Source organism: Leptonychotes weddellii, chromosome X, assembly GCF_054177405.1.
Source record: "Leptonychotes weddellii isolate Sample4059 chromosome X, ASM5417740v2, whole genome shotgun sequence".
Classification (NCBI taxonomy): Eukaryota; Metazoa; Chordata; class Mammalia; order Carnivora; family Phocidae; genus Leptonychotes; species Leptonychotes weddellii.
In genome coordinates, this window is record NC_138385.1 from 2,719,813 (window position 1) to 2,732,247 (window position 12,435).

Below are 12,435 nucleotides of genomic sequence, written 5' to 3' on the forward strand. Positions count from 1 at the left end.
CAATGCTTCTTTCTAAGCATAAGAAACATGAAGAAAACTACACCAAGGCACATTATAATCAAATACCCCAAATCCATTGATAATGGGAAAGCCTTAAAACTAGCCAGAGAAATAAAACATATTATGTACAGTCACAAAAGTAAGGATGAAATCAAATGTCCAATAATAAAGGTAAGGACCTGATGGTAATAAGGAAAATCCTTCTGCTGAACTTCAGGGTTTCCTTCCAACTTCCAACTGGACATTACTCTCTGGCTACCCTTGGACAGGTGCAGTTCATCTTGTCCCAAATCACACTGAATTCACCACCATCAGCCCTTAAACAGACATTTGTGACTGACTGAGACTTCAAGCCTTCAGCTTCTGGCCTTCAGGGTGGCTTGGCACTCAAGCTTCTCCCTAAAGAGCATGTCCAGGCTCATTCTCCCTGTGCACAGCTTCCTGCCAAGTTCCCAAAGTCCTATAGTGAAGCCTGAGTCCAGACCATGCCACCTTTTTGCCAACACCCCCCTGCACTAGATTGTGCACTGCCTGAGGGCAGGCATCAGGATCTGCATTGTTATACAGTGCCTCCTCATACAGCACTGCAGCTGGTTCCTGGAAATTGCCCCACACATATTGATGGAAGGAAGGAAGGGATGGAGGGAGGGGGGAGAACACATAAAGGTTAGACCTTAGTGCAGTTCTGAGGAATCTCAGAAGGCAGAGCTTAGAAGAGGGAACTGCTAGCAGGGAGACGCTCCAGTGAATCCTTCCAGGTGACTGGGTATCCCAACTTCTTTTATAGTCCAGGCCATTCTGGCCTCAGATTCAAGTTAATACCAGCCAGATTTTTTCTGATTGGGAAGGGAACTCTTCCATGACTGATAGCCTGGAGAGGCAGGCTCCGAGCCTCAGCCAGAAGCTAGTGCCCCAGATATTAAATTTCAGCCATTACAGCAGAGAAAGTCCTAGGCTGTAGGCAGAGAATGGTACCAAGGGGTGAATCATGCACATCATGGGTGGCAGGGCAGTAAGGACAAGCAAGCAGGAAAGCAGAGAGGCAGGCAAGCAGACAGTGACAAGGAGAGCCAAGAAGAAGCTAGAACCTGGGGATGCAGGGACAGTTTCTCATTCGTTGAGCAACTACCGTGTGCTGAATACTTGACCTAAGTTAACTCATTTAATCCTCACAACAACCTGACAAGTTTGATGCTATTATTATCCCTACTGCACAGATTCATACCTAAGCAATCTCGCTCCAAAAGCACACTCAGCCACAGGGCCAGCCTGGCAGGTGAACAGAGCCAGGGACTTGGGTATGAGTACCAAGAGGAGAGTTAGGTCAGAACTGCACCAAGCACTGCAGGCTCTTGTGAAGCTGAAGTTGCAGTGACCCTGCTAAGTCCCAGAACTAAGGACAGTGTCTGGTACTTCTTGAATGGATGAGGGAATCATCTACATGACAAATTCCAAACTCTGCATTTGGGCATTCAAATCCCTTCTGGATCTCACCAGACCCACCTTTGCAGCCTCATCTCTTGTGGGGTCATCTCATGTTGGAACCTGGTGGGGTGTGGCTAGGTCTTGTCCTGGCAGTTCTGAGGCAACCATGGCATCCAAAGGCCAACCAGGTATACACCTTGTCAGCCAGTTGGGGTTCAACTCAAAGCACACGTGCCCAGTCTAAGCACTCAGTGTCAACTTCCTCTAGGGAAGGCAGCCACCACCCAGGAGGCCTCGCCTAACAAGTAATGCTAAGGACTCTGCTCATGCTCTGTCAACAGCAGGGCCAGGACAGTGGCAGGAAATCTAGAGACCAGGCCACCCCAACATTAGCTGTCTCTTACGGCCACAGGCCAACATGGATGGAGCTGACACTTCCTGGATGGAGCTGACACTTCCTGGTCTGGGGTCAAGCTCAGCTGAAGGACCAAAATGGAGAGCCTGTCTCTGCCCCAGGCCAGGCTCTGGAATCTTCCCTCAGCTAGAAGCTCTAAAAACTTCATTGCAGATGCTTTTGCCCAAATGGCAGAGGGGCTGGCTCCCAAAGCCTGAGAGACCTGCAGTAGACACTCTCCCTCAAGGCTCTTCTGAAGAAGCCAGGGTGCATTTGAAGGACTGAAAGCAAAAACTGTAATCCAGTAGGGTTTCTGGGAGAAGCATTACATAACCCCTGCCCCTACCTCCATTACTTCTCATATGCAGAGAGCCATGGAGCTCCAGGTGGCATACCCCCCAGACTTTGAGTCTGGGATGCCCAGAAATGCCCTGGGCCAGGCAGAGTGGAGGTAGGGGTGGGTTGTAAGGTCCATAGGCTTTTCCTTCTCTCCTACCAAAGCCTGCCTGGCCAAGCAGCCCCTCAGCCCCTCAGGCCCTGTACTCCAAGTCTTCTCCAGTCACTCTCCTAGAAGAGAACAAAGACTTAGCTGCCTTGGGCCAAGCCTAACATGGCACTCTGTGTCTTCATACTCCTAGAGGCCCCAGGATTTCATTCAGCTGCTTTGACGAGAGACAATGTTTCCCCACACAGCCACTTTCCCTCAGCTGGGAAAGTCCAGTCATATGAAAGCCCATGTCAACACAGGCTCTAAGACCTGCACACTTTCATGGGCTCCAGCTCCTACTCCATGGAGGCCATCAGCTCTGGCTACAAGAAGGTGCCAGCCCTTGATCAGTGTCTGCCTCAACCCAATGCCAGCCCCTTTCCTTACCAATCAGATGACTTCAGAGGCAGGGTGTCCCTTGACCACAGTCAGCATCCATTGGCCCTTCTGTGAAGCCTCCAATCAGAGACAAGCCCCTGGGGGCTCATCAGTGCCTGAAGCCAGCAGTGACCTCCTGGTGTTCCTGTTCCCAGGCCACTGGGGTCCCTGAACCCCCACACAGCTGGCAGCTTCTCAGAGAGCTGCCTCACCCTGCCTGACACCAGCAGGGGAGACTGACAGTGGCTCAGAGGAGCTCATGCCCATGGCTGCAGCAAGCTCAAGACCCTGGCCCAGGGTGGCACCCACCCACTGGAGAAGCTGTCGGGCCTGCTGGCTGGATGCGTGACCCTCTCACTATGGGCCCCGTACACCTCAGGCTGTAAGCAGGTGAGGGCTGGTTGCTGGGCTGCCTGACTGTGGAAGCTGCTTGTCTGCTCAGACCCAGGAGCCAGCCCCTCCCCATCCCAAGCTCCCTGAGGAGCCCTCGCTTACATGGAGCATGCATCACTCAGGGCTTTGTGTCTGGGGACTCAAAGCTGCCAGCTCACTGCCCCCATGCACCTGCCTCCCACCTTGGTCACAGTCCTGGCCAGCCTACCTGCCAGATGACAAGCCAGGAAGAAACCTGGGAGAGAAAAGAGGTTCCTGGGGTGGAGCAAGGTTGGAAAGGAAGCCATTCCTTCTTCTCCAGGGCCCCCTGGACTTGGCCTCTAAGAGGGGCCATGGCTGGGGAAGTGAAAGAGGGCAAAAACCCTTGGGTGGCAAATCATTAGCTCCTTTTCAAGAGGCTGGGTACAACAAAGCCCCCTCTGTGCACCTCACATCTTTCCACATGCCCACTTTCTTCTGCCTGGGAAGCCAACCTGAGACAGAAGAACCAGAATATTGAATTTCAGCATCTGCATCTGCCAAGGCTGGCAAGAGTTTAAGGGCCAGCCCAGTGGGGCAGGCATGACCAGAGGTTTACTGCTTTCCCCACCTGCACACACATCTAGGGAACCGGCCCATCCCTCAGTGGGTTGTGTGGGGTGGCTTACATGAGATCCCATGCACAAAGCCCAGGACACATACAGGTACACATATCTATGCAGCACTAGGAGGTCACTGACGGCTGTCACATATGTGACAGTGAGAGTTTGCAAGGATGCACACCAAGCTGACCATGGGAGTTAGTTCTATAGCAGGGCTTAACACTGTGGGACAAGGGGCTTCTTTAGCTACACCTGTAATGTTTGCCTTTTTCAGGAGGATATCATCAAGCAGGACTCGTGTAATTATTTTTTACATGCAATGTGCTAGCTCATAGTAGGTGCACCAGAGAAAGTAGTGGTCAAAATTGACTTACTTTTATGCCAGAGGTTTTTCCACAGTGGGCATGCCCTAAAGACCAGGCTTGTAAGACCAAGGCAAGTCCAGCCCTCAATTCAGGAGGCCAGAATTGCTCTCCAGGGACTCTGGTCAAGATGCCATCCTACCAGCCCTTTATTTCTGCTAGATGCCAGAGATACAGAAGGCAATGGAAGTTAGTCCCTTCCCTTTAGCAGCTCCTGATCCAGTGCAGGAACCAACTACGTACCCCTCTAATGCCAAGCCTGGGCAGCCCAGAGGAAGTTTCACAGAGGAATGATAAACAACACACTGCAGAAGAACCCCCTCCCCCACAGCCAAGTATGAATGAGTCCTTCCCCTCTCCCACCAGCCCATGGGGAAGTTCAAGGCTTCTTGGGAGATGGGTTGGGCTAAATAGCATCAAGGGGGTAGATGAACGCGACAGATTTTAGCCAGAAGGCTTGGTAGGAGGTGCCAGCCCCTACAATAGGGCCCCTCACAGAACTCTGTAGAGGAGCCCACTGCCTATCTCCCAGGTCATCATGGAGGCCATCATGGGGCAGCTCTTGCCTCTGTAGATGGAGCAGGCAGGCAGGGCTAGCAACAGCCAAGCAGTCACACCACAAGGTAAGGTATGGAGGGTAGTCAGGGTCTAGGCAAGTGCTCCACCTTAGCTCACCTAGCCCAGGAGGCAGTTCTCCAGGGGACTGCCACACTGTTTATTTGCATCTCAGCTAAATTGCTCCCAAGGGAGAACCTTTGTTTTGCAACATATTTTTAGCCAGACTTCTTTTGAAAACATGTCCGTGTCTGCTTACACACACACATGCACACCCATGTCCCAAAGGGTAGGCCTTGCCCTGACCCGCAGCACCCTTCTCTTCCTCTGAGCCTTCTGGCACAGCCAGCTGGAACAGAAGAAAGGGGCAACTTTCAGAGAGCCACTCAAGGGCAGGCCTTCTGGCATCCTTAAATCCAGGCCTCTCCACTCTGCTTGGCTGGCCTCCTTCCATGTCCTCAAAGGCAGTGGGGACTTTGGGATTGTGGCTGTTGCCCAATAAGTCCCTGCACCTTTGGGCCCTGGTCTGCCCTGAGGCTGTGGGGAGGGGAGGGGTGGCCTGCAAGGAGGTTCCCCAGCCTTCCTCTTAGTCCTCAGATGATTCCTGGGCACCAGGGCCCATTTGGAGGTGGCAGGGAGGCTCCAGGTTCTCCCCAGGCCTCTTGGCTTTCCCAACTAGAAACACTTGTGTCTGGATGCCACTCTCTCCCCATTCCACAGAGGGCTTTCCTCTGGCACTCCATTACCCTCTCTACTCTGGGACCAGAGAGGGAAGTTCCCAACCGTTTCTTCATTAAGTGTTCTTGTCTCCACTTTCGGCAGGGCCCAAGCCCCAATGGCCACATGCATGGTATCCCACAGGGCTGACAGGAGGCCCCTGAGAGTCAAGAGTAGAAGAACCCCCTCATTGTATGGGGGCCATTGATCACCAGAGAAGGGTGGGGCAGGGACAAAGCAGGCTTACAGCTCCAGTCTCTGTCTTTCCTTCCCTTCTTCCTTCCATCCCTGTCCCAGTCTCTCTCATCCTCCCTGTCCTCCCACTATCTCTATCTCTGTCTTTCTATCTCTGTCTCTTTGTCTCTGTCTCTTTCTCTCTCTCTCTCTCTCTCTCATACACACATACAGACACAGACATACACACACATACAGTCATGTTTATTTTATATCTAATGACTAACATACTTTCCTACCTTTATAGATGGAGATGCCCTGACAGATTAGGAAGGTCCAGTTAGCCACTAAAGCCAATAAGAACTTTCTGGGTCCCTGCCCCCCAAGAGATGTGTATTTATCTCTTGGCCCCAGGGAAAGGGGCAACAGTTTTTCCCAAAGCCTCCTGCAGCCCAGCACATCTGCCCCATGGTCGGGCCCTAAGCAGCAATGCTCCCATTTGCTCAACCCAAGTCCCACTGTCCTACCAGCAATCTGCCCTGTGTGAGGTTAGCTTCATGGGGCTGTGGACATGGGGGAGAGGGATTCAAAGCCCCTCCATGTGACCTCCCATCCAGCCTCCACAGCTGAGTAAGGGTCTTGCCCTCAGTCAGTCTATATGAGACAGGCAGAGCTCGAGGCTGGAACACAAGAAAACCCATTCTAGACCTGGATGACCCTGGATGATGTTCTCCCTCTCCAGGGCTCAATTTCCTCCTGGGCAAATGGAAAGGTTTCTGGTGCATTCCAGGTTTCCTCTGATTGAGTCCCTGCAATGCCTGGCCCAGAGAAGCTGTTGAAGAACAGCTTACCCACAAGCACTCACTGTCATGAGCCCAACAGGAAGGACTTTGCCAAGCCCTGCCCCTAAAAAGGCTCCCTGCCTGGGCGGGGGACTTTGAAGAGGAGGGAAGGGAGAGAACCAGGACCCTTGGGTTGGGGCATCAGCCTGGTCCCTGCAACAGTGACTTTGTCCAGAGGGGCTGTCCCTACATGAATCCTGGATGTAAGAAGCTCAACCACCAGTGTTTGCTGCTATCAGTGAAATTTTATTGAGTGCATTTTCTGTGTAGAGCCCTGTACACAAAGTGGAAGAAAATTGGGAATGCAGAGCCAAGCCCCTGCCACAGAGGATGGAACAGAAGGGACACTGAGGGCACAGAGGCAAGTTTCAGCTCTGAGATGGTCACTATGGAGCCCTGATGGGCAAGCAGGAAACACCTGCCACTGGTGTTACTCTGGGGACGAGATGCCACCTTCCTCACCCTCCAAAGTGGCTACATTTCAGCCCATTCAGACTTTTGGAATGCCACACTTCTTTTACCTCCCAGCTGCTAGGGCCTCCCGCAGGCAAGCTGTGTAATCAGAGTTAGAAAATGGCTCTGACGCTGCTAAGGACTGCGGGGTGATGGAAGGAAGATGGACAAGGGCGGCCCAGGGAGAAAAGGGAAGAAGAGGAAGGAGAAGTGGGCTCAGGCGGCATGAGGCATCACTGGCGCATCCACAGCCACAGGTTGGCGACGCAGGCCGACACCAGCATGGTGAAGAACAGAGCATCCCTGTGGCGCCAGGTGGCACCCTGGTCCTCCAGGGCTCGCAGCCGGCTGGTGATCACGTGCAGCTGCAGAGACCAAAGGGGCTGGTGAGTGAGATTCTCCTGGGGAAGCCAATGGCTCACCACTGGGGACAGTATGAACTTAGTACAGGAAGGGACTTTGCTGCCCTTTGGGAGGCCAAAGTGCCTCTGGATGAGAAACAGGCAGAGCAATTGAAACCAGGGGCTGGCGTGGGCCCATGGGACCGAGCGCTGGGCTGCTTGTGTTCGCAGGCCCAGCGGCCTTGCCCCCTCACTGGTGTTCACCCAGTTGTCTGGAAGAGTCCAGCCTGTCCCAGCTGTGCGGGGGGAGGCAGGGAATGGCATTTCAGTCCTGGAGCAGGCTGGCATGGGGGCAGCTGCAGCACCAGAGTAAAGGCTCCAGGATGGGTGACACTCGGGGTTCGGAGACAGCCACCAGGGCAGATGTCCCTCTGGGCCTGCTGTGTCCTCTCCTTGAGAAGACAACCCCTCCCTCAGACCTCTTAACACCATTCTCTCTGCACAGATTTCTATCCTCTTCTGTTGCCTCTTCGTCCTCCTTTTGACTTCCCCTATTCCCTTCCCACACATCTCAGGGAGAGAGGCAGGGCTGAGGCTGCCATCAAGATGGGACACTAGAGCCCTGAGGACTGGGAGGAAAGGAAGGGGAGCCTAACCTCACCTCCACAGCTAGAGGCTAAGATGACTTCAAGGGGGGTGGTCTCATTGCTGCTGAGGCCCACCTGCCCCAAGACACCATGATTCTGCTTCCACCCTCCCAGTGGGTCCATAGCACAAAAGATGCTTACCTGTCTTCTCATGACTTCCATCTCCAGTCCATTTAGCTCTTCCAGGCCAATCTCTGCCACCCTATCTGCGTCTGGGTTGCTGGGAAATAAGAAAAGACAGAGGGTTGAGAGCTGCTGGTGGTCCCAGGCCAGGCATGGCAGGGAGCATAGGAAGGCTATGAGGGCAAGCAGGTAAAGTCAGGCGTTTTTCTAAACAATGACTGTCATCCTGAGTCCTTCACTTCCCGGGTAAGCAGATCCTGGGACCTGAGGGCTGGGAGCCACCCCAGCCCAGCCTCAGTGTGCTCAGAGGCCCCAAATGGGCAAAAGACCAGGAGGTTCAGGGGCTATGATGAGGAGACAACAAAGCCCCAACATTCCAAGAATAGCCAGCTGCTCACACCTTCCTGGTCAGTCTGTTTGCTAGCCCATCTGGTCCACCCTGGTCCCTGCCCAAAGAGCTCCAGCTTTCCTCCTGCAGGATCCCTGGGATCTTTCTTACCGCTCATAGTGGAATCTCATGTTTTGGAAGCCACCAGGATACTCCTGGGGGTGGGCATCATCATGGCCTGGTTCTCTCAACATTCTGGGCATTGGCACCTGGGGCCCCTAAAGAAAGGAATGGTCAGTAAAAGTAGCCTACTCAGTCTCAACTGAGCAGCTGCCCCCCACTGCCTAAGACCAATGGTGTACCCTATCAGGAGTCACGTGGTACCTGATCCTCTGGAATCAGGGGTTGGCAGCTTCAGACCACTAGAAGCGCTTGGGAATCCCACAAGTTGGCCAATTGCCACAACTCCGCCCATACCATGCTCCTCAGTAGCTTCTAGCCATCCAAGCTATGGGGAAAGAAGAGCAGTGACAGGGATCCCTGTCTTCTGCCAGCACTGTCACATGCAGACATCAGCTGAGTCAGAGAGGAGAATGGAAAACCTCAATTTTAGAGCCAAGGAAACTGAGGCCTGACAAATGACTGTACTTCCCAAGGACACACAGTAAGTGTTGGAGGTCAGGATAGAACCCTGGCCACTGAGAGACCATAACCTCCTTCTCTGGGTGAGCACAGCCATCCCAGCGCTTTCATTTTTATCCATCTGCTAATGACTACCTGGAGTGGATGTCTCTGGCCCACAGCTCTGGGGCTAGGGTATCTCATGCCTTGAAGAGCCAATGTGTGATAGAGGAACAGAACATGCCAGACCCACCTGGATTCAAATCTCAGCTCTAGGTTTCCAGTGCAAGATGAAAAATTTCACAAGCTATTTGATTTAACCATGCCACATGCCACCCTGTAAGCCCTTACCAACATCAAGTCATTAAATCCTCTTCATGGCCCTTCAAAACAGGCATTACTATCATCCCATTTTGAAAGATTGGAAAACTGAGACACAGAGAGGTCACATTACTTGTCCAAGTCACACAGATAGTAAGTAGCAGAGCAGTCATTTAAAGCCAGGATATTTTGCTCCAGCTCCAGTGGTTGTGCTTTTAACCATGATACCAGGATGCCTCACATTGTACACCACTGAAGGGGAACTTCAGACTCCATTAAAATGAAAGTGAAGACAGTAAAATGGTATAAAACCTGTAAGAAAGAAGATAACAGGAGAGGAAAGGCCACAAATGATGACTGTGGCATTCAGAGAGTGCTGAAAACAAAGCCAAGGGAAGCAGGCCTTGTGGCTCAGAAGCAGATGGGGAGCAGTAGAGGAGGGAGTCCTCCTCCTGCCAGTGGCCAGAGAGGACCCAGACCTGGAGGCTGCAGGGACACTGGGGTGGTCTTGAAGACCTGGTGGGTGGGGGTGGGGGACAGCTGCCTTGGCTTAAGGTCTGTACATGGAAGAGTCATCCAGCCCTCTTACTGCACCTGGCTGGCAGCCAGGCACTTTCCCCCGAGTTCAAACTTGAGCTAAATGAATGGAGAAGCAGGGGTGGTTGTGCCACAGAGCAGAGTCCTCTCCACTCTGGCATTTACAGGTGCCTCCTGCACAGCCCACCTTGCTGAAGTAGAACCTGCTGTCTCACAGACCTCACCAAGACAGAAATCTTGGTTGGCGCTATTTGCCTCATTCTTAACAAGGAACAGACAACCTAGGCTCACCTGTCACCTGAGAAATATCTGCAGCCCTCCTATGTTCTTAAGAGCAATAGTAAACTGCAAGGTTGAATGATTTCTATATAAAGGATTTTCATAGGAACTTTGCCATCATGCTCCATTTGTTGTAATAATGCAAAATTTCTCTTTCTCAAAAGTGCACACAGATATTGGTGTGACTTTTTCTGTGTGTACTTGACAGTCATGCTATTTTATTTTCCTCCTCATCTTCTTCTTACAATACCTCAAAAATAGGATGAAAATGACAGTATGTGTCAAGAAAACCCCAGGACTATAAAGGAGAATTTGATTGAGAGTTTCTCTTAGAACAATTTCTACACCATCCCCTTGATTTTCCTACAGATTGGGATCAGAAAGACAAAAGGTTTTTTGAGAGATCTGAAGGCAAATAAGGATGAGTAACTGGTGGCTGGGGTTTGTTTGTTTGAAATAACATAGTTTGTTTTTAACACATAAATATAACAAGAATTAATGTGACAACATCTGCAAGTCGATGATAGCCTATTGTGGTTTCCATCATAAGACAGGTCTAACTGTTCAAAACCAGTTGTCTTGTTGCTTTTTTGTTTTTAATTTTAGAAACCTTTATTTAGAATTATATGCATTGTAAAACATAAGACTTTTATAGCAATTTGATGGAGATTAAGAAAATCTATGAATTTCAACAAGTCCTAGCTTCCCTCTACTATTTCAAAAAGTGTTATTTTTATTTTCATGTACTTTTCAAGGCACACTAGTTCCCCCACACCCAAATCAGCGGAACACCATTATGAAATTTTTTTGTCCTTTCATGTTGTGGTTCTCTCAGAGGTGGTTACGGTTCCATTCTTTTTTTTTTTTTTTTGGCTCAAAAGTAAATGATAAATAGAATTGATAAATTTCTTAATTCTAAATGTCTAATTTCTTTTTTAAAAAAATATGTTATTTATTTATTTGACAGAGAGAGAGACAGCGAGAGCAGGAACACAAGCAGGGGGAGTGGGAGAGGGAGAAGCAGGCTCCCCGCCGAGCAGGAAGTCCGATGCGGGGCTCGATCCCAGGACTCCGGGATCATGACCTGAGCCGAAGGCAGACACCCAACGACTGAGCCACCCAGGCGCCCCCTAAATGTCTAATTTCTAAATTCAGTATAATGCCTGTTTCTTTTTAAAGTACTCCTGTGGTCCTAATAGGTAACTATAATTAATCCAGAGATTATGTCTCTCCACTGCCCCTCAAACACCCTATTCTCCCTCAGTCTCATGGGCATGGGTGGCTTGCTGGAGCCTGAACTGCTGGAGCAATTTGATTTGAATTCCACTTTTGGACACAAGAAGCCAATTCAGTATCTCTGGTTTATTTTCTTTCCCAGGAGGTCTCTGATCTGAGAGCTCTATTTCTCTTTATTCATTAGCAGAGGAATCATTTGGGCCTTTATCATAACTCATTCCCTAGAACAGCCAGGCCTCCTTACTCTCCAACCTTGTTGCCTTTCCCCACTAACCTCTGCAACACTGTAACACCATGGTGACCCTGGCTAACAGAATCCACTACAGAACTACCTGACTCAAGTGATTCCCTAGAATATTCAGGTCATCCTCCTCTCCAAAATGGCTGCCTTTTCCCAGTATCCTTTGTAACATTGTACCTGCCATTTTTTTTCTAGAACATTCCTTAACTCACATTAAATTAGTTTAAAGGATTGGCTACAAAATAGTCAGATTCAATTGATTGGAATTCCTAATGGCAAGGGAGCATAAGAACCTAATTTGCCCTACTTTTGTCCCAGCCCTGAGAAATATATTTTTTATTTATATATATTTATATTTAATCTATTAGATGCGGCCCATCCACATTATCAAAAATTAGTAATCCTTTACTTAAAGTCCACAGAGTGTAGATGTTAACAAAGCTACAAAATACTTTCATAGCAACACCTAGACTAGTGTTTCATGGAATAACTGGGAACTACAAGCTACCCAAATGGACAGGTAAACTTGACCCTTAGAGTGATCTAATCACTAGGGAGGCTGAGGGAGAATTTGGACTTAGACCAGGGACTGTAGGGCATGCCTGGGGATGGTGGGACTCCCCAGTGGCTGCAGGCAGATGCTTTCTTTCCTGCTCTTCCCTCCTTTGGTTCTCTTGGTTCCTGCCCAGGCTGATTATTTAATTAATAATTAAACAATTTATATAATTATAATTTATATAGATAAATATTTATATATAAAATATAGATATATAGAGAAATATAAATAGAGATTTATTCATTCATTTATTTATGAAGGAAAGTTTCATTTCACACACACTAGTTTTGCAGAGTAAAGTGTATATGTAGTCCCCAAGTAATATGTGATTCAGGTGTTCTGGACTCTCAAGGTTGAACTCCCAGCCTACCAAAGGATGGCCGTGACCTCTCATTGGACATCCCTGCCTTCACTGCCTCACCAGTACACAGGAGCTTCCTCCCT

The 12,435-nt window shown here is 50.0% G+C and overlaps 1 protein-coding gene across 2 annotated transcripts in view; it reads right to left on the reverse strand.

The window, feature by feature from the left end:
* Positions 1-6,533: 6,533 nt before the first annotated feature.
* FATE1 (fetal and adult testis expressed 1) overlaps positions 6,534-12,435 on the reverse strand; it is a 29,067-nt gene continuing 23,165 nt past the window's right edge. For both annotated transcript variants that reach the window (XM_081808099.1, XM_081808100.1), the window contains exons 4-6: positions 8,372-8,478; positions 7,891-7,969; positions 6,534-7,126 (exon numbers count right to left, since the gene is read on the reverse strand). In XM_081808099.1, coding sequence (XP_081664225.1) covers positions 6,995-7,126; positions 7,891-7,969; positions 8,372-8,478 — 318 coding nt within the window. In that variant the 3' untranslated portion in view covers positions 6,534-6,994. The remainder of the gene's footprint in view (positions 7,127-7,890; positions 7,970-8,371; positions 8,479-12,435) is intronic.